The 27,748-nt window shown below is 51.5% G+C and overlaps 1 protein-coding gene and 1 long non-coding RNA gene across 8 annotated transcripts; one reads left to right on the forward strand and one right to left on the reverse strand.

Moving 5' to 3' along the window:
• Positions 1 to 6,761: 6,761 nt before the first annotated feature.
• LOC128334559 (protein piccolo-like) lies at positions 6,762 to 20,008 on the reverse strand. Of its 7 annotated transcripts, none has more exons than XM_053271471.1 (8): positions 19,894 to 19,970; positions 17,731 to 17,958; positions 13,931 to 14,493; positions 11,987 to 12,670; positions 11,243 to 11,368; positions 9,566 to 11,001; positions 8,016 to 9,256; positions 6,762 to 7,319 (listed from the first exon to the last, which is right to left on the reverse strand). In XM_053271471.1, the coding sequence occupies exons 3-6, from the start codon at positions 13,935 to 13,937 to the stop codon at positions 9,569 to 9,571; spliced, it is 2,250 nt and encodes a 749-aa protein (XP_053127446.1). In that variant the 5' UTR covers positions 13,938 to 14,493; positions 17,731 to 17,958; positions 19,894 to 19,970; the 3' UTR covers positions 6,762 to 7,319; positions 8,016 to 9,256; positions 9,566 to 9,568. The 7 variants fall into 7 exon arrangements, with proteins under 7 accessions (XP_053127446.1, XP_053127451.1, XP_053127445.1 ...); XM_053271476.1 differs by lacking the exon at positions 19,894 to 19,970 and adding an exon at positions 19,207 to 19,648 and having other exon boundaries at positions 9,566 to 10,998; XM_053271470.1 differs by lacking the exon at positions 19,894 to 19,970 and adding an exon at positions 19,207 to 19,648.
• Positions 20,009 to 24,457: 4,449 nt separating this feature from the next.
• On the forward strand, positions 24,458 to 25,945 carry LOC128334560 (uncharacterized). The gene is made up of 3 exons (XR_008311320.1): positions 24,458 to 24,599; positions 25,111 to 25,323; positions 25,722 to 25,945. It is a non-coding gene; the product is annotated as an uncharacterized LOC128334560 (long non-coding RNA).
• The last annotated feature ends 1,803 nt before the right edge of the window (positions 25,946 to 27,748 follow it).

Consider the following 27,748-nt stretch of genomic DNA (forward strand, 5'->3'; position numbering starts at 1 on the left):
AGTGTGGAACAGAAGGACTGTACCACTTAGGGTTCCCATATTCAAGCTTCCCAAATCCGGGTGGCCTGATTTGCAGATTATGCAGATTACAGACAACTAATTTGCATTATTGATTGATTGATTGGACAGATTTGTATACCCGCCTTCTCTACCCTCCCATGTGATTGGATCCAGAGTAAAATCCGGGCAATCCGGGCAGCACATTTGAAATCCACGTCAATCCGGGTGGAATTTAGCAGCCGGGTGGAGGAACCAAAATCCGGGGGCTCCCCTAAATTCCAGGGTGTCTAAACACACGAAAGTTCAATGAGGCAGGGAAAACCATGTGGCTAAATGGATTGTAATTGTAGAGGACAAGAATGAAGAGCTCTTCACCACCTTATTTCCCAGCAGAGTGAAGAGAACACAAGTCTTTCTTTGGGATACAGATCAATATTTAGTGACCATGTAATATTCAGCCTCATGAAAGACATGTGCTCCACCAGCCTAACAGCTTTGTGACTATGCAGTGACTGTTTTATTAATATAATAGCTTTTATGATGATGTTTATACTTCTACAGTTTTATAGCTCCATCACCTAGTATCTGCTGTTGCAGTTCTATCACTTTGGTAGAATACAGGAGGGGTTGACCATTGCCTCCTCCCACGCAGTCTGAGAAGATGCCTTTCAGCATCTTCCTAGATGGCTGCTGTCTGATATAGTACCAGCGGGGATTCGAACCGGCAACCTTCTGCTTTTTAGTCAAGCATTTCCCGGCTGTGCCACACCTCTAACCATACTTGTAAATCGCCTTATACTTTGTACTGGTCTATGATCATAATCAAGATTGATTGATCAATATTTATGTGGAGTCAGGGGCGTGACTAACAGGGAACAGGAGGTGAAAAATGTCCCTGGGACCATCAGGGAGGACCCCCCCCGCCCCGCCCCGCCCCACCCCGGCAGCCGAGCCACTGCTCCCTCCCTCCCCCCTCTCTGAAGAAGAAGATGGGGAGGGAGCCCATCTTTACCTTTTGTCCTGGGGCCCCCTCCAAACTTGCTACGCCCCTGTGTGGAGTCTGCACATTTATAGGGTTTCCCAACCCGCACCCCCTTGTACAACTGCAGTTGGTATTTCAAAAACAATTCATACCTGTGGTCATTCATGATCCATTTTAATTCATCATAAAAATGTGTGAATAAAGACAGATGGTTTCTGCACTTCTGCTTACGCTAGAAGATGAAAACCTGAAGACAGAGTCTAGTTTGTTTTGCGGCAGATATTCTTGGCGGTGGCAAGTCAAAGGTAGCGGGGTGCGGAAGAGAAAATGGGGTGAAATCCTGCTCCTGCACAGTTCACTGGCAAGGACTTTTCAGTCACCTGTTAATGGGTTAGTGAGAGTGAAGTCGAGAAACATCCGGCCCAGTCAGGCGTTCCAATTCCTCATCTAATCTGGGGGTTCTCAACCTTGGCTGAAGCTATTCTGGCTGAGGGTGATGGGTATTGTAGTCCAACAGCATCTGGGAATGCAAGGTTGGAAACCCCTGATCTGATAGGAACATTGGAAGCTACCACTGGTCCATCTAACTCAGTATCATCTACAGCAGGGATTCTCAACGTTGGGTCCCCAAATGTTATTGGACTTCCATCATCCCCAACCAAAGGCCACTGGGGCTGGGGATTATTGGAGTTGAAGTCCAATAACATCTGAAGACCCAACGTTGAGAATCCCTGATCTACACTGAATGGCAGCAGCTTTCCAAGGTTTCAAGGCAGGAAACCTTCCCTGTCCTACCTGGAGATGCTTCCAGGAATGAAACCTGGGACCTTTCTCCAGAAATAGGAACCTAGGAAGCTGAGCCATGGCCCCATCCTGCAAATTAGAAACTAATCCTCTGCTCTTCCCAATTCCACCCCTCCATTACTATTCTCCATTACCCCACAATCCTCCTCTATTAATTAATCCAGTCATTCCTGTGTGTGTTGTTCAATCTGAAAGACACTTGTGCAGGGGTTTCCACCCTGGTGCCCCAAATGATGTTGGACTACAACACCCATCACCCCCATGTGCTGTGGCCAACCAGTGCAGCTAGGGAGTTGTAGCGTCACAAAATCTGGGGATGCCTTCTTGAGAGCTCCTGCATTAGCCAGTGGGTTTGAACACAGTGTTTAAAAAGGTGCTTAGTTTTAGGCTTGGGAATCCTTTCTTCCATCCCTCTCTTATTCATTCATTTGTTCGATTTCTACACCGCCCTTCCAAAAATGCCTCAGAGCGGTTTACACAGAGAAATAATAAATCAACAGGATGGATCCCTGTCCCCAAATGGATCACAATAATAAAACACACACACACACAAGATAGACACCAGCAAGAGTCACTGGAGGTGCTGTGCTGGGGGTGGATAGGGCCAGTTACTCTCCCCCTGCTAAATCTTATGCTCCTTGCTGGGTGCTGGTGTTGCCAACGCTCCAGGATGGAGCAGGAATCAGCATCAATGATTCGGTGACTGTGGAACGCAACCTTGGAGGTTTTAATGGCTTGATGTGGTGAAAAATATTGGACAAGAATGTCCCAAGGTGGGGAATCTCCAGGAATTGCTTCAGAATGGGCAGTCTGCCTGGACGCACCTCTTCCTTTCTCCTTTGCTCTGATTCCGGGTCAGCTTGTCACTTCCGGGCAGGAATGGTGCAGAGAGAGTGTAAGCTGGGCTTGATCTGGCCTTCTCCGTTGGACCTTGCCCATTGCCTTCATTTATTGATTGACATTGATATCCTGCTCGTCCTTCCCAGGAGTCCAGAGCAGTGTCCATGGTTCTGTTCCTCCCCACAACAACCCTGTGAGTGAGGCAGAATAGGCTGAGAGATGGGTGACTGGTCCAGAGTGTCCTGGTGAGTTCCGTGGCTGAAGCGGGATTAGAACTCGGCTCTCCCAGGTCCAAGTCCAACCCTCTCTCTCTTTAGAGGGAACAGATGAAACAGGGAAAGCAGCAGTGCCTCTGAGCCTGAGCAGACTGCCAGACCTTGAAAAGAGCCGAATCCTGTCTCTGCCCTTTGAGATTTGAAGTTAAGGCTTCAAGGAGAGAAAAGACTTGGCTTTAAACTACCAGAGCTCGGGGGGGGGGTGGAGTGGGGCGACGGAGAGCCAAACTGTTACTTTTTTAACATCCAGGCTAGAGAACTGTAATGTGTGCTGTACCTAGGGCTGCCTTTGAAGATGGTCAGAAAACTTGGATTGGCTTAGAATACAGCAGCCAGACTTCCAACCAGAGAGCCATAGTTCCGATGCTCTAACTCTGATCGTCAAAGGTCAGAGCTGGCTGTCACGGCCTTTCCAGGCTCACTTCCAGGTGCTGATTTCCGCCTTTGAAGCCCTCCATTAAATGGCTCCTGTAGGAACCAAGTTTAAGTCTCCAGGTGCCTCCCCAGGTGAAATCAGGAGGGTGGTGAGCGGGGAGAAGTCTTCTCAATGGTGTAGGAAATATGGTTCCCCAATAAGCAAGGGCGTCATCCATCTTTCTTAGAAGAAGGCGAGTTTTTGTAATCGACTTGTTCACAGCGGCTTTTAAAGTTTTGTAATTGTCTATCATGTGATGGCTGCTGTTTTGAATTGTCATTAGCCTGGCCTTTCCCTTCACTAGAGATGTGGTGGTTCTTCCCCTCCCAGGCACTGTTTTTTTTTTTTTTAACTGTATTTTTAAATTCATGATGTGAATTTTAATGACGTTTTATATTGGATTTATTGTAACCCACTCCGAGACCTTTGGGTATAGGGCGGGCTAGAAATGCAAACAAGTGGAATAAAAATGAAAATAATAAATAATTAGCAGCCCCTCGTTGCTGGGCCCCTTCTCTTTTAGGCGTCCCAAGGGGTGGGGTGTGCATGGATTCAGCACTGCAACACCTTCAGGGGGATGCACGCTCCAGGGAGAGATGCACACCAACCACTCTGCCGAGAAATGCTAAGGAATCCTCCCCATTGTCTCCTTCCTTGGGACCTTGAAACCAGGAGAGGATTTCACGGATCTCTCAGCAAATCCACCGGTTAGGACACGTGAGAGCTGCAAGGAGAGGTTTGTCAGTTAGGCTCTGTTTTAAATGCTTGCATGTTGAATGTTGGTTGTGTGTTTCGTCGTCCTGGAAGTGCCTTTGAACAATGATTCTTTCAAAGCGGGCCAGCTCTTCATGCTTTAACTCAGGGCGTCCTAAACTTGGGAACTTTGGCCATTGTGGCTAGGGGTGATGGGAGTTGTAGACCCAAAAAAGCTTCTCTCCCTGGCAGCATCTCCAAGACAGGGCTGAGAGAGATTGCTGCCTGCAAGCTTAGAGAAGCCGTTGCCAGTCTGGGTAGCCCACACTGAACCAGATGGACCAAGAGTCGGACTCAATCTATGGCAGCTTCCTATGTTCCTGTGTAACATCTGGGGACCCAGGTTCCCTGATCCCTGTCTAACCCATCCTTTCCCCCCAGGGAAGTCTCACATCCTCATTCTCCCTTCAGCACTGTGGAGAACAAGGAGAGATGAACGGCTGACCGTGCAAGGTGCCAATTAGCTCCGGATATCAGGGTTTTCAGTGTTCCCTAAGGAGGCAGTGGGGCAGGGATTACCAGCCTTAAAGATGTAAACCTGTGGCTTGATATATTGTTCTATAGCTAAGATTTTTGTAAACCGCTTTGGGAGGTTCACCTGGAAGCAGTGAATAAATGCAAAAACATCAAATAAAACAGAATGAAATGAAATAAAACCAGTTTGGTGACAAGGCGCTTTAAGGAATGCTGCCCCCTCCCCCCATATGAGGCTCCTTGCCCATGACGCTCCTCAGAGGAGACCCTTTGACATGCTCCTTTGCTTTCTGAGATTCGCTTGAGAGGGCCACGTGAGACAGCACCACTTTATCTGCGACAGCACCCACCGTATGGAACTCCCTGCCACAGGATGCAAGCTTAGTTCACTCTGAGCATTAGGCTTGGGAAATGGTGTCTGTTTCCACAGCTGTTGCTGGGGGTAATGAGAAGTGTGGGCTCCTTCCACCAGGCTCCAAACCTCTCCCTCTCCCCATCTTCCTCTCCACACACCCCACCTCCGCACCAATCTTTCTCAACGTCATCTGCTACGGCCACCATCTATCCACTCAGGGACAGAAGCTCCAAATCATTTGAGAAAACCCAGTAGCTTGGTGAAGTCAGTGTGAGGATGGAACAAGCAGACAGAGACAAAAATGAGTGGGACCAAAAAGAAAGCACCTGGTTGACATCCAATAAGTAGAATAAATGGGTGATGTAGATGTATTTCATTTGCTATTGATGGTTGCATGAGCAGATGCAGACAATGTGCATCTGGTAGCCCCTCCTGGGACCCAGCCCAGGAGAATCTCTTCCCCAGCTCCTCACATGGCAGCTTGACCCTCTACGAGTGATATCAGCCTCTTCTCTGCTTCTGCTGAAGCTCTCCTGGCTTCTCCACTGGGTGGGTTTGATCTTCTCCCTTCTGCGCTCTCACCCACTGCAGCAACCTCCGCTATCTCCCTGGCCCCCCTTTTTACTCCACTGGCCCAAACCCTCTCCTGGCTTATTGGTACAAATGTCCCCTCAGGCCCCAATGCATTGGCATCTCTGGAGGGAATTTCTCTCCTGAGCCGGGGTCTCCGGCATGGCAGGGATTCAGGAAGGACACATCCATTGGACAGCTCCGAGGGCAAAAGCTTCAGGAACTTGGCTAGCCCCAAATATGGTCCTAGAAGAGCTGATTATAGCAACATAAGGGGAGGCTTCTGAGTGCTGCCCAGATAGAGTGGATTGGCCCCTGCCCTCCCCTGGGGATAGCCTGGTTGCTTGAAGGGACCTTGCCCAGTTCTCTCAGTGCTAGTTCTGGTGGGGCTGGGGACCTCGAATGGGGCTGACTAATTCTCTGGGAAATCGCCCGAGTCCGAGAGTGAAGGAAGGGCTGTATCCTTGGGTCTTGGTGGGGGCTTCTGGCTCTGGTTGTCCTGCTGTGGGACTCCTGGCAGACCCTGGTCATGGGAGGTCTGGGTTGGAGGGACCCCCCACCCTGGCTCATCATCCCCTGAACTCTCCACCTCTTCCCCCCATGGGGGAGAACCCCCCATCCAGGGCATGACAGTTTCTTTCTCTCTCTCTTTTTTGTAAAATAGATTGGATTGGTTTTCAGAATGCAAAGAGTAAAAAGTAAGGGGAAAGAAAATAAGAATAGTATAAAATCAAAAGAATAGTCTGCATCTGCAAACTTACTATATACTTATTATCCACGAATAAAATACCATCTTATCATCATAGTTATCTGATCTGACCAAACGTCCTTTCTAAGTAAAGTCCAAAGGAAAAGGTATGATAACGGAAAAGTGGCAACCCTGTCAATTCTGAGCATCATATTTAACCTGAATCTCTCTGGCTTCTATATCGTGTGGGTGTCCAGCATATTATCTACCAAAAAGTTTTGAATGATTGCTTCAAGGCAAACTGAGGGCGGGGGGTGGGGGGAGTAGATAAAGGGGAGTAAAGTAATCTGTAATTAAATGCAGTTTTTCTCTGGTCAATTGAATTTAAGAATTAAAAAAAGACTACCACAAATGTACAAGAACTTTGTTTAGAAGCCAATCCAATTAGTTGGCTAATTAATCGCTGATGGCCTCATCCATAGGGACGAGTGCTAACTGGTGCTATCCAATGAACTGAAAAGGAGAGCTCCATCCAGAGGCCAGGACCCTGGCAGCTGCAGAGCAACGTGGCTTGTCCCCAGCCCCCCAAAGACACAGAGACATAGTTTGGGTGAAAAGGGCCACAACTTTATTCACCAATAACAATAATAACCCATAATAAGCCATAATAACCCATAATAACCGTGTGACCAGCCTAATTCTAACTCAAACCCCCAACGCAGAACGGAGTAGGCGAAAAAACTCCCAACAGTGGCCAATGCGTTGAGAGCCAAAAATTCCTACTCGGCCCCAGAAGGGCGACCAGTCACTAGACCCGCTCTGCTCCAGGGAAGGGAGGGAGGGGGATGCTTGGCCCAAACGGAAGAGCTTGGGCGGGGAAATAGTAATAATAAAAAGAGAGAGACCAGCCCGCCCGCCCAAATCATTTCCCCCCAAGTGAACCACAATGACATCAGGCCCAGGGAACCTAGCTCAATCATCCCAAATGGCAGGGAGCAACTGGCTCCATAACATGCCCCTCCTACCCAACCAAGAAACTGAAGCATGCATTCCAAAAACCAACTGGGTGCCCCAATGGGAGGATCTGGCCCTCTTGAAGGCCCCAAAGACTGACGAATGGGGGCAAAACAGGACCCGAACAGGAGCCGCCGATCCGCCAGCACCTGCCAAGAAAACAAAAGGTCAGAGCGGGCACCGCCACCTTCCATTCAGCACACGTAGCGCCGCACCACCAAGGACTTCCATCGCCCTCTCCTTTGAACGACGTCCTCTCTCAGCCCCATGCGAGCAGCCGTGGTGGCAGCCCCAAACCGAAAGGAGTGCAGTGTAAGTCCCTCCAAGGGAACCCCGGCCAAGGTCAAGGCCCTTTGTATAACTGCCAGCAACTGATACAGGGTGAGGGGTGCCTTGTCCTCGTGCGCAAAAAGGCAGCCCTCTGGAATGGGCCCAGGTTATGCCGTAAGGCAGCTACCGGACAAATCGAAGGGTCGCTGGTGGCCGCCAGACGAACAACACAGCCGGGAGCAGATGGTCACCCAAGGGCAGCCCCATAGCACCATAAGGGGCATGCTCGGGGGAAGGCAAAATTCCCATGGGGTAAAACCCAGAGGTCCCCCCTGAACCTGAGATTGCTGTCGGCGAAGTTACAGAGCCGCCCCCAACAGGGGCCAAAGCCGGCCTGTTACCCAGCCACACCTGCTCTGCCGCCCCTTGGAGCCCTGCAGTGATCACCGGAAAACCCAACGGAGGACCCATGCCCCAAGGCTGTGTGTAAGGTGCCCCAAATGGGGCAGGTCCCCATCCACCCATGGCAGGCATCGGCCAGGGTCCAGAGGGCGGTGTCGGTGCAATAGGCTCACCTGGGGGCGGAGGCAAAGATGGATCCACAGGGGGGAATCCGATGGCAGCGGGGATCCTGGATCTGCAGGAGAAGGCATCGCAGGAACGGGAACGCCAGGCACTGGCAACACAGGATCAGCCGGCTCTGCAGGCAGCACTGGGCCGGGCGGGCCCTCGCTCTTTTCAAGAGCTCCTAACCTGTCAGAGAGAGATTTTCGTAACTGTGTTCCAGCAGCACCACGCGTGCGTCGAGGAACTTCCTTTGGCGCTCCAGACGGGCCAGCCCCCTTGCTTCCAACAGAATGGAAGCCTTGGCCTTCTCCAGAGCTTCCATTCTGTTGATCAGGCCCCTAATTAGAACCATCTCCCCATCATCCTCATCAGAGGAAGAAGCTGGAGGTGCAGGCCGCTTGGCCCCCTGATAGGCTGACCACCGGTTTTCTCCTTGGCTTTCCTAGGCATGTGGGCGAATTGCAGGGGCCCAGAATAACCAACCCCCAATGCCACCAAAAACAACCCCGAAAACCCCACGGGCAAAAGAACACGACGGGCGTGGAGAGAAGAGCGCCCAGAGAGCCACTCGCTGCCCTCCTGAGAGACCCCCACTCCGACCCCCCAAAGAAGCCAACGGAAGAGAAGAGGGACACGAAAAATGCCAGTAACCCCAAGGCCAACCAACACCCCCACCCAACCGCAGGGAGCGGCAGGGCCCCAAATAAGTGCCACCAATCAGAGCAATCACCAGTCCCACCCAGTTAGGCTGCCCAATACGCCCCAGGCCAGGAAGGCCCAACCCGGACAAACCAAAGGCCCCAAGCCCCGAAGATGCTGCCCCGGGGCCGATGCCGCCGCACTCCAGCCGCAGGCCGATGCCCCCTCAGGCCGCTAAAATGACCGCCGATGTCCGGGGAAGCCGCCGCTCGGCAGGTCGATGCTACCCACCAAAATATACCACTCTTCCCATCCTCGAGCACAGCCCGCCCCCCGCCCACTCCGGTTCAGGCCAAGAAAAAGGTCTATGGAAGAGCTCCTTCCTCCACGGATGCTCAGCCCAAACTGAAGAGCTGGGGGGGGGGGAACCCAGCAAGGGCCCAAGCCCCGGCCCCCAAACTGAACGGGCCAATCAGGTCCCTTTGGGGCCTCCTGCGGAGCGTGGCTGGGACAAACTCCCTCCCCTCCGCAGGAGGCCAAGGGGAGGGGCATCCCGTGTGGCTTGCTTCTCTTTCTTGGGGGCAGCTTGTCTGGGTCTTCGCAAAAGGACCTACGCAAAATAGAAAAGAAAGAAATATTCTGATCAATGAAGATGCAGAACTCTAGCCTTAACCTCTATACCTCAACCCAATCTGTACTAATGTTAAAACAACATCATTTTAAAATTATCAACACCAGAAGACAACATGTAAAATGTTAAGATTTACCGATTTTAAAAATGAAGTGATATAACTTGCGATCATATGGGAGGGGGGAAGCTGTAATATACAGGGTGAAGACGGGCCCGTCAGAGTTCTCCCCACCAGGCCGTCTCCAGTCCTGCTGCTTAGGAGGACACCCAGCGAGAGACGAGACTTGCCTCTCATTGGCGCCAGGGGTAGCCATACTGAAGGGAGATGTCCATTTCCTCCTCCCGCTCCACGAAATACTGCCTCCGGCCGGCTGATGTCCACTGAGCCGCCTCTTCCCTCGCTCTTTGAGCCCGCCGCCGCATCAGCTCCCGGACGGGCCGTTGCTCCTCCGTCATGGGCCGGGAGACTTCCAGGTGGGCCGGGGGCGTCCTCCAAGGGATGAACGTGTCCCCCTTAAACTCCTGCTCTGCTGTCGTGCGCTGGGGACCAGGTGGAAGGACCGGATGCTCCGTGGAGGCTTGGTGGGCAGGGAGGACGGGTCGGTGGGTTGGTGTGGGACCCCAAGGCTGTGGCTGTGGTTGAGGGGCCGGCGGGGGCTGGCCCAAGGTCCTCCCAGCAAGACCGTGCATCCGCAAGCTATTTGCCTGCGCCAGGGAGGAGGGCCGGAGCATGAAGGGACGGGATCCCGGCGGCCTCCACACTGGCGTGGATTGTGGGTGGGCCAGGGAGCTAGGGGGGAGGTTGGCCATCGGCATGGCTGCTGGCCTGGCCATGGAGCTGGGCGGTGCCTTCCCCGCTGGTCTGCTTGGCAGGGCTGCCAAAGGCCTTGGTGGTGGCTCAGCTGTGCTTCCCGATGGTGTCCTTCCCATGGACATCGCTGGTGTCTTTTGGGGCACGCTCTGCCCGGGATGTCCCTCTGCACTCTTGCATTTTGCCGGGGGGCCCAGGGCATGGAACACCTGCACGGAGTCCCGCATCATTCTGGCCAGGCTGCTCCTCGGAGTCGGGGGCACAGCCTGGGCGGATCCACTGGACTCTGCCCCCACTTTCGGCCTCTTGGTGTCCCCAGCTTCGGCTTCAGGTGGTAGCAGCCGTGCTTTCCCCCTTCCTGGCAGGACCTGAGGCATTCTCAGCAGGTTCTGGCCTGGCATGCTTCCTGCAGGTTTCATCGGCTGATGGGGTTGGACGGCCAGCTCCAGATGGCAAGTGGGGATCTTCTGCGCGGTTCTCCCTTCCTTCTGGTCCAGGGCTGCTTTGGCCGTCTCTGCAGATCTCGCCTCCCGCTCAGCCTTTGGGCTTCCCCGTGGAACCTTGGGTGCTGGCACACTCTCTGCCCCTGCTGCCCTTGCCCTCTTTGCAATGTTCTCTGCAGGGAGTTTCCTGCCCACCAACTCCCCATATGTGCGGTCCTTGGCCTTTTTGGGCGCAGAGGAGATGGGCGGCAAAAAGTCAAAGAGCTGCAGCCTTGGCTTGGCACATTGGGTGTTCTTGTCTCCTGGGGCTACCAGGTGGGAAGCCGTTCCCTTGGAGAGCACTTTGGTTGGCTCTGGTGGAGGAGGTGGGAAGAGGAATTCCGGAAGCAACTGCGGGGCTGTTCCTCCCTTGGCCGGTCCTCGACCCTTCAGCTGGGGAGGAGATGGTGGGTGGCGCTCCTGGGTCCCTGCTAGAAAGGAAGAAGAGAAGTCAGTTGTTTGGGAAAAGACGGAGCAAGTCTGTAACTTCATCTGGCTCATTCTTTGTGGGCAGCTTTCCCCCATCCCAAGGCACAGATGCTGAGGGAGTGGCATTCCCCCCCAACCCACATCAGACCTCCACTCTTCAACTCTTGTTCAAGCACAAGGTTCTCGCAGGGCTGGTGGGGCCAGTCACGGGACTGTCCTTCCCCCACAATGGTGCACACCCACCTCTGTGTGGTCCCAACTCTGGGATCTTCATTCTTGGGGCAGCACCGGTGCTGAAGCCTTCTGCCTTCTGAGTTGCAGGCTCCTTGATTTGGATGGCCAGTGTCTGCTCAGTGGCAGGAATCAAGACTGAAAGAGAAGGACGGAGGATGACCAGGGGATGGGTCAGGATCTGATCCAGAGCCAGCCCTGCCGTGTGGTAAGGGGAGGTGGTGGATTTCAGTCCTGAGGGAGGGCGTGGGAAGGTGGCAGGGATGACTTCTTAGGGGGCTCGAGCAGTCACGGATGGGTGGGCTAAGGGGTGAGGGCAGCAGGAATTCTCATCCGAAGACAGCTTTCAAACATTGCACATCAGGGCAGACATTGAGTCATCCAGTGAACAGCTCTTGCACATTTCCCAAAACTCTGGGCTGTGTTTCAGAATGCATGCTCTGTTCCTATGGCCAGGCCTGGAAAGGTGTCCCCCCTGTGTGGAGTGGGAGCAGATGGCGTACTCTAGAAATGCAGCCCCAGGGCTACAGGGATGAGGGGCAGTGGTGGGAGAGCTGTCTATGGGGAGAATTGTTGGCCCCCTTGGCAAAGAGCCGAGGAATGCTTCTTGATCTTCTTCCTCCCTGGAGAAGATCAGGGCTCCGAAGAATCTATTTCGAAGACCATGGCCTCAGGAGAAGGATTGCGCCAGACCCATGGGAAGGACACAGGGAGCCCTAGGTGGGAGGACGCCCCTTTCCCAGCATCAGCACTCACCTCTGGACGCACGTCGAATGTCCGTCGGCTTGCCGCTCCTGGGCTGATCCGGTGGGGCTGGGCGGAACCCCCCAGCGGCAGCGGTGGTGCTGCTGCCTTCTGATTGCAGCCGGTGGGCCAGCAGGACCAGATTCCTCTTGCGTGCCTGGTCCGCCCTGGCCGGCTGGGCCAGAGATGTTCTTGCAGCAGGAGGGATGGGGGCAAGCTGGGCCAGAGATGTTGTCTCCGCAGGAGGGATGGGGGCAAGCGTGGCATGTCTGTAGCCAGGAGCCTCCCTCACCCTATGCAAGAATGGTGGGAACTCTTCCGGCTCTGGAGGTCGCAGCTGGCCAAAGGATTGATGGCCAAAGAATTGGGCCATGGGGCCCGCAGTGGGACGGCTGGGGGCCAGCGGCCCAAAGAAGGGTCCGGGGAGATGGTATGGGGATGCCGCCGGTGAGCCAGGCCGCTGGTGCTCCCGTTGCGGCTTCCGCAGATCTCCCTCTGCTGGGTGGCTGTGGTCCCTGCTGTCCCTCCCTTCGATGGATTGAAGGGAGAGGTCAGAGACCGAGGACCACATGGAGGTGGAACCAATGGTCGGCGTCGGTGTCTCGAGGAAGCTGCTGGGCGAACCGCCTCCTTCCCCGGCCGAGCTCGCGCTCGTACAGGAGGAGCCAGCAGACGGCCTCTTTTCAGTCGACTCATCTGTAAGAAAAAGGAAGGGGGCACCTTGATTTCTGTCATTCCTACAACAGCCCTGCAAAGCAGGCCCAACCTACGCCTTTCTGATGGGAAGGGAAGAGGCAACTACCCAATAGCCCCGAGGCCTCCCTCTGAACCCATGGCTTCAGTCACTTGGAAGGAGGCACCCACCTCCCTGCTGGGATGCCCGAGTATTGTCCCACTCTTCAGGTGAGGAAGCCCAACAACCCTGATGTGGAGAACTAGCGGCACTCATGCCCCGCTCCGCCTCTTAGTCCTGGAGGACTTCCAGAGGGGCTCCTGCATCTCATTGAGTTTGAGCAGGCCAGATAAGATGGATGATGTGCATGCAGCTGCCACATTCAGGGCACTTGTCTCTCCCTTGCTATGGTCTGCAACAGCAAAGAGTCGCTCTCCAAGGTGTGGGGTTCCCCCAACTGCTCAACATTGACCCTCCTGTAGATGTAGGCCTACAGCTCCCATCATCCCTGGCTGTTGGCCGCTGTGGCTGGCTGGGGATTATGGGAGTTGTAGTCCAAAAAGAGCTGGGGAGCCATAGCTGAGCAGGCCTGCTTTAACCGAAGATGCTAAGAACTTTGCCTGGGACCTGGGGGATGCAGAGCACGGCCAAATCTGCTCCCCTCTGAGCACTCTTGGTTCCAGGAGGCCAGAGAATGTTGTGGTTCGAATCGGATTCCAGAGTGAGAGGCAGTTAGCCTGAGCTGAAGGGGCAGCCCTGGGAGGAAAGAGGCCCTCCCAGGCGAACCGGGGAGGAAATTAACCAGAACCAGTGAAAGAACCCCTTTGCACCCATTCTGCCTATGGAAAGCCTCTCCCAAGCAGGAGTCGATTCTTTTGGATTCTCAGCACATTCCTGGACACTAGTTCAAACACACCCCTATTACATTCCCCTTCATTAGGATTCTGATGACTTCCTTGTCTCGTGCCTGTAAGACTTTGGAAGGGGCCATTGATGATTCCAGATAAGAATGAACTATCTAAAAAGGCTGGGGAAAGGGGATAACCTCTTTGGACAGAAGGTAGAACAAACTGGAAAGGGAAGGTGTGGTCTAAAGTCAGATAAAGGAAAGCAAGGGAAATGTGACCCAAGAGCAGACACAGGGCACAATCCATCCAAATGAATTGCCACCTGGTCCCTCCTTTATTCTACCTAGAAAACCACATGGCTTTGTGGTCTCCAGGAATCGACACCAACTCACAACCTTCCCTTTCTTTTTCCTCCTGGACGGCACCATTTCCTACCTGCCATGATGACTGTCAACGTCTAAAGAAGTCCACTGGACAACAAAAACAACAACAAGAAGGACAAGAAGATGATCTCTCTGGTGAGAGCAGACCAGGCAATCTCTCCAGTCAGAGGAGCCTGCTGTCCGTACTCCTCAACCGCTGGAGAGTCGGTTAGGGAGTGGGCAACTGAAGCCCGATGATGCGTCATTGTTTATCGCGGTCCCTATGGCGACCTGCAGCTGGTGGGGTGGGGGCCAGAAGAATGTCGGAAGCAGGTCGTGATGATGCAAGATGATGTCATGGCCATCTTCACACAGGCTCTCTACCGATATCAAACCATCCATCAAACCATCCATCTTTTTCACTTAGACGTTCAGAAGGGGAGACCAGACCCAAGTTCCGCAGAGTCCATTTCAAGTCTGTTTGGCCACTGGAAGTCTCGTTGGGGGTTGAATGGAAGTCCAGCCATCCTCTCAGCTTTCCTCTTTGGCATCAATCAATCAATCAATTATATTAGTGCCCCACCTCTCCAGTACACTTCTGCTTGGGGTGGCTCAGGTTAGTAAAATCGATATAATCTAAAGTAAAAGATTAATAAAATTGAAGAAGTGAAAAGACCAAGCTAAAACCACATTTAAAATGACAAATTTTTAAAGTTTCACATTCAAAGTTATTAATAAACAGCTAAAACCTAAGCACTGAAAAATTAAAGGACCTACCAGACTATAAGCAGCAGATAAGACATTAAAAAGCATCTTTAAAAAGATATGTCATTGTGGCTGTGTGTTTTTAAACACTGAGGGAGTGAGCATGGCAAAGCTCTTCCAGGAGGGCATTCCAAACCGAGGGGCCACAACCGAGAAGACCACTGAGAAGACAACCGAGAAGACCCTGTCTCTAGTCCCCCCCAACTGGAGTGCTGTTAGGTGGGTCAAACACTCATGAAGCCACTTGCGCCCAAGAGATTCTACAGGTAGACAGGGGCGTAACTACCATTAGGCAGGGTGAGGCAGTCGTCTGGGGGCCCCACTGCCTGGAGGGGCCCCCCCGAGACACCTCACATGACTCCCCATTGCCCCCTGCCCGGCCCCAAGACCCTTCAGCCACTTGCCCTGTTTGCCCTCCTCTTTCCTGCTGGTCCTCCTGGTCGGCAATCCAAGCAGCAGGCCAGCTGCTTCTCTCCCGGGCGCCTCTCAGCTGACCGGCGGGTGGGCGATGGGGCTTCCAGGGAGGCCTCCGTGTAGGCCTCCGTGAAGCCTGGATTCGAGTAGGCTGGCAAGCCCCAGGAAGAAGGCCGGCAGTCAGAGCGGCCACGACAGCTCTCTGCAGCAGACCCTCTTCTGCCCAGGCCAGACAGCTCAGCCTTTGCCAGGTAGAATATGAATTCCTTTTTGTGGTTACATCCCCCCACCCCCTATATAGGGATCTGCTTGCCATAGGGCTTTGATGGGGGGGGGGGGGGAGAGACTGAGAAGTCTCTGAATATTTAATTTAAAACTGATTGGAAAATTTGCTGGCTTTAAAAAAACCCTCTAAAAAGTCTTAGGAGTGGCTTGTTTCATGGCAGGAAATTACAAAAACTTCTGGAACAAATGTATTTATGTATTAATTCATTCATTCATTCATTCATTCATAAATACACTTATGTTCAAGTTGTTTTGCAACCCAGGTCTGAGTGAGAACTGAGACATGAGTGAGAACTGTGACGCATGTGTTGTGCTTTTATATTTTCCCCCCTTAGGGTCAATCTGGCCCACCTGTGAATGCAGCACCTCCATTCCAGAGGAGGAGAGGTGTGTTAAAGGGCTTTCAAAGCCTCTTGTGAAAAACCTCCTGGAATCAAACTTGACTGAATTGGTTCAGAATTCTGAGAAAACAAACATAGGCTCACCCTGCATGGTTGAAAGTCTCCTTTGCTAATCTGCAGCAAGGGGCCCATTTTAATAATTAGTGTTTCTAGTGTCTTCTCATTTGCTCAATTTTGTACATCTGTTTTTTGTATGTTTTGAATGAGGACAGAAAAGTGAGAATAAAAGTCCCCTGCTAACTGGGCAAAGAGGCACCTTTTTCTCTTTGTAAACCGCCCTGAGCCATTTTTGGAAGGGCGGTACAGAAATCGAATTATTATTATTATTATTATTATTATTATTATTATTATTATTATTATTAAAAAATTTCTCGGCAGGGGGGCCCATTTAAGAATCTTGTCTCAGGGCCCACTCCAACCTAGTTACGCCCCTGCAGGTAGATCTAACTGTCTAATGATGTTGTCATCCACCCAAATGACCCCAATCCGATAGGGACATCGGAAGCTGTCTTGTACTGAGTCAGACCACTGATCCATCTCATTGAGTATCATCTACGCTGACTGGCAGCATCTTTCCAAGGTTCCAAATGCTGGTGAGAGAATCTGGATAGGTGCATCCATCTGACCCATTTCTCACTTCCCATCTGACCACTCCCCTCTTCTCCTACCTAGCTTTTGGAGTTCACACAACCCTGGTTCGGGAGTACACCTGGCTCTCTTACCTTGGCTGGATGCTCCACCCACACAGGTGGGGATCATGTGACCTAGCTTACTCTCTCAAACCAAAGTCGTTGACTGCTGTAGTCACCTTAGCCAGAAAATACCCCACTTCTGTCTGTGCTGCTTCCTTTGTTGATTCCCTTCTGATCTTGGCAGTGTGGAACAGAAGGACTGTACCACTTAGGGTTCCCATATTCAAGCTTCCCAAATCCGGGTGGCCTGATTTGCAGATTATGCAGATTACAGACAACTAATTTGCATTATTGATTGATTGATTGGACAGATTTGTATACCCGCCTTCTCTACCCTCCCATGTGATTGGATCCAGAGTAAAATCCGGGCAATCCGGGCAGCACATTTGAAATCCACGTCAATCTGGGTGGAATTTAGCAGCCGGGTGGAGGAACCAAAATCCGGGGGCTCCCCTAAATTCCAGGGTGTCTAAACACACGAAAGTTCAATGAGGCAGGGAAAACCATGTGGCTAAATGGATTGTAATTGTAGAGGACAAGAATGAAGAGCTCTTCACCACCTTATTTCCCAGCAGAGTGAAGAGAACACAAGTCTTTCTTTGGGATACAGATCAATATTTAGTGACCATGTAATATTCAGCCTCATGAAAGACATGTGCTCCACCAGCCTAACAGCTTTGTGACTATGCAGTGACTGTTTTATTAATATAATAGCTTTTATGATGATGTTTATACTTCTACAGTTTTATAGCTCCATCACCTAGTATCTGCTGTTGCAGTTCTATCACTTTGGTAGAATACAGGAGGGGTTGACCATTGCCTCCTCCCACGCAGTCTGAGAAGATGCCTTTCAGCATCTTCCTAGATGGCTGCTGTCTGATATAGTACCAGCGGGGATTCGAACCGGCAACCTTCTGCTTTTTAGTCAAGCATTTCCCGGCTGTGCCACACCTCTAACCATACTTGTAAATCGCCTTATACTTTGTACTGGTCTATGATCATAATCAAGATTGATTGATCAATATTTATGTGGAGTCAGGGGCGTGACTAACAGGGAACAGGAGGTGAAAAATGTCCCTGGGACCATCAGGGAGGACCCCCCCCGCCCCGCCCCGCCCCACCCCGGCAGCCGAGCCACTGCTCCCTCCCTCCCCCCTCTCTGAAGAAGAAGATGGGGAGGGAGCCCATCTTTACCTTTTGTCCTGGGGCCCCCTCCAAACTTGCTACGCCCCTGTGTGGAGTCTGCACATTTATAGGGTTTCCCCACCCGCACCCCCTTGTACAACTGCAGTTGGTATTTCAAAAACAATTCATACCTGTGGTCATTCATGATCCATTTTAATTCATCATAAAAATGTGTGAATAAAGACAGATGGTTTCTGCACTTCTGCTTACGCTAGAAGATGAAAACCTGAAGACAGAGTCTAGTTTGTTTTGCGGCAGATATTCTTGGCGGTGGCAAGTCAAAGGCAGCGGGGTGCGGAAGAGAAAATGGGGTGAAATCCTGCTCCTGCACAGTTCACTGGCAAGGACTTTTCAGTCACCTGTTAATGGGTTAGTGAGAGTGAAGTCGAGAAACATCCGGCCCAGTCAGACGTTCCAATTCCTCATCTAATCTGGGGGTTCTCAACCTTGGCTGAAGCTATTCTGGCTGAGGGTGATGGGTATTGTAGTCCAACAGCATCTGGGAATGCAAGGTTGGAAACCCCTGATCTGATAGGAACATTGGAAGCTACCACTGGTCCATCTAACTCAGTATCATCTACAGCAGGGATTCTCAACGTTGGGTCCCCAAATGTTATTGGACTTCCATCATCCCCAACCAAAGGCCACTGGGGCTGGGGATTATTGGAGTTGAAGTCCAATAACATCTGAAGACCCAACGTTGAGAATCCCTGATCTACACTGAATGGCAGCAGCTTTCCAAGGTTTCAAGGCAGGAAACCTTCCCTGTCCTACCTGGAGATGCTTCCAGGAATGAAACCTGGGACCTTTCTCCAGAAATAGGAACCTAGGAAGCTGAGCCATGGCCCCATCCTGCAAATTAGAAACTAATCCTCTGCTCTTCCCAATTCCACCCCTCCATTACTATTCTCCATTACCCCACAATCCTCCTCTATTAATTAATCCAGTCATTCCTGTGTGTGTTGTTCAATCTGAAAGACACTTGTGCAGGGGTTTCCACCCTGGTGCCCCAAATGATGTTGGACTACAACACCCATCACCCCCATGTGCTGTGGCCAACCAGTGCAGCTAGGGAGTTGTAGCGTCACAAAATCTGGGGATGCCTTCTTGAGAGCTCCTGCATTAGCCAGTGGGTTTGAACACAGTGTTTAAAAAGGTGCTTAGTTTTAGGCTTGGGAATCCTTTCTTCCATCCCTCTCTTATTCATTCATTTGTTCGATTTCTACACCGCCCTTCCAAAAATGGCTCAGAGCGGTTTACACAGAGAAATAATAAATCAACAGGATGGATCCCTGTCCCCAAATGGATCACAATAATAAAACACACACACACACAAGATAGACACCAGCAAGAGTCACTGGAGGTGCTGTGCTGGGGGTGGATAGGGCCAGTTACTCTCCCCCAGCTAAATCTTATGCTCCTTGCTGGGTGCTGGTGTTGCCAACGCTCCAGGATGGAGCAGGAATCAGCATCAATGATTCGGTGACTGTGGAACGCAACCCTGGAGGTTTTAATGGCTTGATGTGGTGAAAAATGTTGGACAAGAATGTCCCAAGGTGGGGAATCTCCAGGAATTGCTTCAGAATGGGCAGTCTGCCTGGACGCACCTCTTCCTTTCTCCTTTGCTCTGATTCCGGGTCAGCTTGTCACTTCCGGGCAGGAATGGTGCAGAGAGAGTGTAAGCTGGGCTTGATCTGGCCTTCTCCGTTGGACCTTGCCCATTGCCTTCATTTATTGATTGACATTGATATCCTGCTCGTCCTTCCCAGGAGTCCAGAGCAGTGTCCATGGTTCTGTTCCTCCCCACAACAACCCTGTGAGTGAGGCAGAATAGGCTGAGAGATGGGTGACTGGTCCAGAGTGTCCTGGTGAGTTCCGTGGCTGAAGCGGGATTAGAACTCGGCTCTCCCAGGTCCAAGTCCAACCCTCTCTCTCTTTAGAGGGAACAGATGAAACAGGGAAAGCAGCAGTGCCTCTGAGCCTGAGCAGACTGCCAGACCTTGAAAAGAGCCGAATCCTGTCTCTGCCCTTTGAGATTTGAAGTTAAGGCTTCAAGGAGAGAAAAGACTTGGCTTTAAACTACCAGAGCTCGGGGGGGGGGTGGAGTGGGGCGACGGAGAACCAAACTGTTACTTTTTTAACATCCAGGCTAGAGAACTGTAATAGAGGAGGTGAAGAAGGCTTGAGGGTTTGGCTCTCTTTTCCTCCCTCCCTCTCTTCCTCTCTCCCTCCCCCCCTTCACCACCCGGACTTTACATCTGGCCCCTCTGGGTTTGTGTTTCTATCTATCTTACCCTGACGAGGAGCTGCCTACCAGTCGCTGTCTTCAGAAAGCCTGACAACTAACACCTGTGTCAGCCGGCAGCCCTTTGTGGCAGAGGGGGCTGCTGGGTAGCTCTAGAGTCTTATAAAGACTGCTGAAGACATGCCGGCGGCCTGCCTGTAGGCGGCCGCCAAAGCCGGCCTCCAAAGGGGGCCGGCCTTTGGGGCCGGGCCTTCGGGGGTGGGACTGAGGGCTGGGGGGTGGGGGTTGTTTGTGGGTGGATTTCTCTTTCTTTTGGGGGGGGGTATGAATGCTGCTTTTATTATTGTCCTGAGTTGTGCCAGGCCTAGTTGACGGGATGTGTTTGGGTTCTCCTGAGGGGGCGGATGCGGGGGCTGCGCCTGACAGCCTGGGGGCGGCTATTGCTGTAGTGGTGGGGAATAGAAGAATTGGCGCTGGCAGAACAGCTGGCCGTTACAGGGGAAGAGAAATTGGTAATTTAGTGACTATCTCTACTTCCAACTGTTCTGACAACTCTCAGGCCTTGGGGAACAGCACCAATTACCCACAGAACCTGACCTTGCTCCTTTGTAATGCCAGGTCAGTTCAAAATAAGACCGAAATTGTTCATGATCTAATCATGGATGAGGGAGCTGATCTGGTGTGTATAACTGAGACCTGGTTGGGGGAAGCGAGTGGCCCAGTGTGGGCTCAGCTTCTCCCTCCAGGTTACTCTGTTGTGGAGCAGGTTAGAGGAAGTGGGCGGGGGGGTGGAGTGGCTGTGGTCCATAAAAATACTATCTCCCTTACCAGGGCCCCTGTGAGACAGTTGACCTATATTGAGTGTGTATTTTTGAGGCTGGGAACTAGGGATAGATTGGGGATTCTGTTGGTGTACCGTTCACCCCGCTGCCCAACTGACTCCCTAACTGAGCTGTCGGAGCTGGTCGCGGAGTTGGTGATGGAGTCTCCCAGGCTTTTGGTGCTGGGGGACTTCAATATCCACTTTGGGGCTGGCTTGTCTGGTGCTGCTCAGGAGTTCATAGCGGCCATGACAACTATGGGCCTATCCCAATTAATCTTTGAACCAACTCATGTTGCCGGCCACACACTGGATTTGGTCTTCTGTTCGGATCAGGGGGGTGTTCCGTGGGTGGGGAATCCGTTGGTTACCCCATTGTCATGGACGGATCACCACCTGGTTAAGGTTGGTATCGCGGACGCAACCCACCCCTGCAGGGGTGACGGACCTATTAGGATGGTCCGTCCAAAAAGGCTGCTGGACCCAGCAGGTTTCCAAAAGGCCTTGGAGGGTTTCGATGTTGGTGCGGCCGGTGATTCTATCGAGGCCATGGTGGGAACATGGAACAGAGAACTCACCAGGGCAGTAGATATTATTGCTCCTAAGCGTCCCTCCAGGCCTGCTTCTAAGATGGCCCCCTGGTATACAGAAGAGTTGCGGGGGATGAAGCGGCTTGGTAGGCGACTGGAACGCAGGTGGAGGAGAACTCGGCTCGAATCTGACAGGATGCAGCATAGAACCCATTTGAAGACCTATGCAATGGCGGTGCGTGTGGCAAAAAAACAATTTTGGTCGGCGCGAATTGCGTCTGCGGGCTCACGTACGGCAGAATTATCCCGGGTGGTGAGGAGTATAATTTCTGCTCCTTCTGCCTCAAATCAGTTCCCGGAGACACTCTGCTGTGACACCTTTAGTGGGTTCTTTGCAAATAAAATATCCTGTATTCGGGCCGACTTGGACTCCACTATTTCTGCAGGGTCCGGGAGGGAGGTATCTAGCAATCCCTCTTGCAGTGTTAGGATGGATCAGTTTCAATCTGTGACTCTTGATGACGTGGACAGACTGCTTGGAGCGGTGCGGCCTACCACTTGTTCTCTGGATCCTTGCCCGACCTGGCTGCTTCGATCTAGCGGAGAGATTGTTGGAGATGGCCTGGTTAATATCATAAATGCATCTCTGGGGGAGGGGAGGGTGCCTTCTTGTTTGAAGGAGGCAATAGTTAGACCTCTTCTTAAGAAGCCTACCCTGGATCCCTCAGTGATGGATAGTTATAGGCCAATCTCCAATCTCCCCTGGCTGGGCAAGGTAATCGAGAGGGTGGTGGCTAACCAGCTCCAGGCGGTTTTGGAGGAATCTGATTATCTGGACCCATTTCAAACTGGCTTTAGAACGGGCTATGGGGTTGAGTCAGCCTTGGTCGGCCTGATGGATGACCTTTACCGGGGAATCGACAGAGGGAGTGTGACTCTGTTGGTCCTCCTGGATCTTTCGGCGGCGTTCGATACCATCGACCATGGTATCCTTCTGGGTCGCCTGGAGGGGTTGGGAATAGGGGGCACCGCTTTGCGGTGGTTCCGTTCCTATCTCTCGGGCAGATCCCAGATGGTGGAGCTTGGTGACAGTCGCTCCTCAAAGCAGGAGCTGTTATATGGAGTCCCTCAGGGCTCCATTCTGTCACCAATGCTTTTTAATATCTACATGAAACCGCTGGGTGAAGTCATCAGGGGATTTGGTGCTGGGTGTTATCAGTATGCTGATGACACCCAAATCTACTTCTCCTTTTCATCTTCAGGAAATGGCACTCAGTCTTTAAATGCCTGCCTACAGGCAGTAATGGGCTGGATGAGGGAGAACAAATTGAAGCTGAATCCAAGCAAGACGGAGGTGCTCATTGTGGGGGCTCAGAATCTGAGGAGTGAGTTAGATCTCCCTGTGCTGGATGGGGTTACACTCCCCCGAAGGGAGCAGGTGCGCAGCTTGGGAGTACTCCTGGACCCAGGCCTCACCCTGGTCTCTCAGGTGGAGGCCGTGGCCAGGGGTGCTTTCTATCAGCTTCGGCTGATTCGACAGCTGCGTCCATTCCTTGAGGAGGATGACCTCAAAACAGTGGTGCACCAGCTGGTAACCTCCCGGCTTGACTATTGCAATGCGCTCTACGTGGGGCTGCCTTTGTACGTTGTTCGGAAACTTCAGTTAGTTCAGAATGCGGCAGCCAGATTGGTCTCTGGGGTAACCCGGAGAGACCATATTACACCTATTTTGAAACAATTACACTGGCTGCCGATATGTTTCCGGGCAAGGTACAAAGTGCTGGTGATTACCTTTAAGGCTCTGAACGGCTTAGGTCCAAGTTACCTTGGAGAGCGCCTTCTTCTGCACGATTCCCACCGCACATTAAGGTCATCTGGGGAGGTTCGTCTCCAGTTGCCACCGGCTCGTCTGGTGGCGACTCGGAGGCGGGCCTTCTCTGTGGCTGCTCCGGAGCTGTGGAATGCGCTCCCTGCGGAAATCCGTAATTCGAGTTCTCTGTTGGCCTTCAGGAGGGCCCTTAAAACATATTTGTTTGGCCTGGCCTTTCAGGGCTTTTAAAATGTATATATGTGTGTATGTGTATATGTGTATATATATATATGTATATGTGTGTGTGTATATATATATATATGTATATATATGTGTATGTGTGTTTGTGTGTATGTATGTATATGTATGTATATATATATATTTTAATCTTTTAATTTTTTAATTTTTAACTTGATTTAGTGTTTTTAATGACTTAATAACCCCCCCCCCCGCCTTGTGCAGATGGGAGGGAGTTTGTCACAGCCTGTCCTGCGCGAAGCCCAGGAAGGGTTCCGTTTGACCTCTTTGGTCAAGGGCCGGGCTTCGGCCAGGATTGACCGATCCCGGCCCCATCCTCCATTTTCCATTCTCTCTTCAGTTGGGGTCGGGCAACCACAGGAGAAGCGGCTTTCCCCTCCCTCCCTCCCCGGTGCAGAGCGGGTCTAGCGACTGGCCGCCTGACGGGGCCGAGTAGGAATTTTTTGCTCCCAACGCATTGGCCACTGTTGGGGGTTTTTTCGCCTACTCCGTTCTGTGTCCTGGGTGCGTATTTAGAGTTAGGTCAACCACAATGGCAGGAACAGTGCGGGCGGGGTGGCAATTTGAGGGTTAGAACATCGGTGAGCACCCTTGGATATGTAAAAGGGGTGTCTGGTTAATCGCTCCTTTGTAGCCTGTGCGGCACGGGGAGAATGATTGCCATGAACCCTGCTTCAGGACTTCTCTAACCTTTGGGCTGTGCGGTCCGGGGTGGACGAATGCCTAGAAGTATCCAGACCCTCTCTTACAGAAGGGGGGGTTGGCTTTGAAGGAATTGGGTGGGATGTACCTGCCCATTCCCGAGCCAGGGTGTCTCCCCCCCAGTAGGGTGCTGGGTAGGATTTCAGAGTTCTGACCTGCTTCTATTGGCCCGCACTGTTCTTTAAGGGTGATTAATCACCTGGTGTTCCAGTCTGCCATGCTGTGTGTAATAGTTAACAAAGTTGTGGCCCTTTTCCTCTATACTGACTCTATGTTTTCTTGAGCTGGGGTCTGGGGATAATGTTTTATTTTTGTTTAAAATGTTTTAAATTGTTAGCTGTTTTATTGTTTTAATTTGTTTTAGCTTTTTACTGTTTTATAAGTTGTTTTAATTGTGAACCGCCCTGAGCCATTTCGGAAGGGCGGTATATAAATCAAATAAATAAATAAATAATAAATAAATAATAAATAATGTGTGCTGTACCTAGGGCTGCCTTTGAAGATGGTCAGAAAACTTGGATTGGCTTAGAATACAGCAGCCAGACTTCCAACCAGAGAGCCATAGTTCCGATGCTCTAACTCTGATCGTAAAAGGTCAGAGCTGGCTGTCACGTCCTTTCCAGGCTCACTTCCAGGTGCTGATTTCCGCCTTTGAAGCCCTCCATTAAATGGCTCCTGTAGGAACCAAGTTTAAGTCTCCAGGTGCCTCCCCAGGTGAAATCAGGAGGGTGGTGAGCGGGGCGAAGTCTTCTCAATGGTGTAGGAAATATGGTTCCCCAATAAGCAAGGGCGTCATCCATCTTTCTTAGAAGAAGGCGAGTTTTTGTAATCGACTTGTTCACAGCGGCTTTTAAAGTTTTGTAATTGTCTATCATGTGATGGCTGCTGTTTTGAATTGTCATTAGCCTGGCCTTTCCCTTCACTAGAGATGTGGTGGTTCTTCCCCTCCCAGGCACTGGTTTTTTTTTTTTTTAACTGTATTTTTAAATTCATGATGTGAATTTTAATGACGTTTTATATTGGATTTATTGTAACCCACTCCGAGACCTTTGGGTATAGGGCGGGCTAGAAATGCAAACAAGTGGAATAAAAATGAAAATAATAAATAATTAGCAGCCCCTCGTTGCTGGGCCCCTTCTCTTTTAGGCGTCCCAAGGGGTGGGGTGTGCATGGATTCAGCACTGCAACACCTTCAGGGGGATGCACGCTCCAGGGAGAGATGCACACCAACCACTCTGCCGAGAAATGCTAAGGAATCCTCCCCATTGTCTCCTTCCTTGGGACCTTGAAACCAGGAGAGAATTTCACGGATCTCTCAGCAAATCCACCGGTTAGGACACGTGAGAGCTGCAAGGAGAGGTTTGTCAGTTAGGCTCTGTTTTAAATGCTTGCATGTTGAATGTTGGTTGTGTGTTTCGTCGTCCTGGAAGTGCCTTTGAACAATGATTCTTTCAAAGCGGGCCAGCTCTTCATGCTTTAACTCAGGGCGTCCTAAACTTGGGAACTTTGGCCATTGTGGCTAGGGGTGATGGGAGTTGTAGACCCAAAAAAGCTTCTCTCCCTGGCAGCATCTCCAAGACAGGGCTGAGAGAGATTGCTGCCTGCAAGCTTAGAGAAGCCGTTGCTAGTCTGGGTAGCCCACACTGAACCAGATGGACCAAGAGTCGGACTCAATCTATGGCAGCTTCCTATGTTCCTGTGTAACATCTGGGGACCCAGGTTCCCTGATCCCTGTCTAACCCATCCTTTCCCCCCAGGGAAGTCTCACATCCTCATTCTCCCTTCAGCACTGTGGAGAACAAGGAGAGATGAACGGCTGACCGTGCAAGGTGCCAATTAGCTCCGGATATCAGGGTTTTCAGTGTTCCCTAAGGAGGCAGTGGGGCAGGGAATACCAGCCTTAAAGATGTAAACCTGTGGCTTGATATATTGTTCTATAGCTAAGATTTTTGTAAACCGCTTTGGGAGGTTCACCTGGAAGCAGTGAATAAATGCAAAAACATCAAATAAAACAGAATGAAATGAAATAAAACCAGTTTGGTGACAAGGCGCTTTAAGGAATGCTGCCCCCTCCCCCCATATGAGGCTCCTTGCCCATGACGCTCCTCAGAGGAGACCCTTTGACATGCTCCTTTGCTTTCTGAGATTCGCTTGAGAGGGCCACGTGAGACAGCACCACTTTATCTGCGACAGCACCCACCGTATGGAACTCCCTGCCACAGGATGCAAGCTTAGTTCACTCTGAGCATTAGGCTTGGGAAATGGTGTCTGTTTCCACAGCTGTTGCTGGGGGTAATGAGAAGTGTGGGCTCCTTCCACCAGGCTCCAAACCTCTCCCTCTCCCCATCTTCCTCTCCACACACCCCACCTCCGCACCAATCTTTCTCAACGTCATCTGCTACGGCCACCATCTATCCACTCAGGGACAGAAGCTCCAAATCATTTGAGAAAACCCAGTAGCTTGGTGAAGTCAGTGTGAGGATGGAACAAGCAGACAGAGACAAAAATGAGTGGGACCAAAAAGAAAGCACCTGGTTGACATCCAATAAGTAGAATAAATGGGTGATGTAGATGTATTTCATTTGCTATTGATGGTTGCATGAGCAGATGCAGACAATGTGCATCTGGTAGCCCCTCCTGGGACCCAGCCCAGGAGAATCTCTTCCCCAGCTCCTCACATGGCAGCTTGACCCTCTACGAGTGATATCAGCCTCTTCTCTGCTTCTGCTGAAGCTCTCCTGGCTTCTCCACTGGGTGGGTTTGATCTTCTCCCTTCTGCGCTCTCACCCACTGCAGCAACCTCCGCTATCTCCCTGGCCCCCCTTTTTACTCCACTGGCCCAAACCCTCTCCTGGCTTATTGGTACAAATGTCCCCTCAGGCCCCAATGCATTGGCATCTCTGGAGGGAATTTCTCTCCTGAGCCGGGGTCTCCGGCATGGCAGGGATTCAGGAAGGACACATCCATTGGACAGCTCCGAGGGCAAAAGCTTCAGGAACTTGGCTAGCCCCAAATATGGTCCTAGAAGAGCTGATTATAGCAACATAAGGGGAGGCTTCTGAGTGCTGCCCAGATAGAGTGGATTGGCCCCTGCCCTCCCCTGGGGATAGCCTGGTTGCTTGAAGGGACCTTGCCCAGTTCTCTCAGTGCTAGTTCTGGTGGGGCTGGGGACCTCGAATGGGGCTGACTAATCCTCTGGGGAATCGCCCGAGTCCGAGAGTGAAGGAAGGGCTGTATCCTTGGGTCTTGGTGGGGGCTTCTGGCTCTGGTTGTCCTGCTGTGGGACTCCTGGCAGACCCTGGTCATGGGAGGTCTGGGTTGGAGGGACCCCCCACCCTGGCTCATCATCCCCTGAACTCTCCACCTCTTCCCCCCATGGGGGAGAACCCCCCATCCAGGGCATGACAGTTTCTTTCTCTCTCTCTTTTTTGTAAAATAGATTGGATTGGTTTTCAGAATGCAAAGAGTAAAAAGTAAGGGGAAAGAAAATAAGAATAGTATAAAATCAAAAGAATAGTCTGCATCTGCAAACTTACTATATACTTATTATCCACGAATAAAATACCATCTTATCATCATAGTTATCTGATCTGACCAAACGTCCTTTCTAAGTAAAGTCCAAAGGAAAAGGTATGATAACGGAAAAGTGGCAACCCTGTCAATTCTGAGCATCAAATTTAACCTGAATCTCTCTGGCTTCTATATCGTGTGGGTGTCCAGCATATTATCTACCAAAAAGTTTTGAATGATTGCTTCAAGGCAAACTGAGGGCGGGGGGTGGGGG

Source organism: Hemicordylus capensis, chromosome 9 (assembly GCF_027244095.1).
Source record: "Hemicordylus capensis ecotype Gifberg chromosome 9, rHemCap1.1.pri, whole genome shotgun sequence".
Taxonomy (NCBI): domain Eukaryota; kingdom Metazoa; phylum Chordata; class Lepidosauria; order Squamata; family Cordylidae; genus Hemicordylus; species Hemicordylus capensis.

Coding starts and splice junctions, on each gene's coding strand:
- LOC128334559 (XM_053271472.1), bottom strand. Junction 11,369..11,986: donor CATTCGACGTGCGTCCAGAG/GTGAGTGCTGAT, acceptor CTTCTCTTTCAG/TCTTGATTCCTGCCACTGAG. Junction 11,002..11,242: donor AGAGTTGGGACCACACAGAG/GTGGGTGTGCAC, acceptor CTTCCTTTCTAG/CAGGGACCCAGGAGCGCCAC.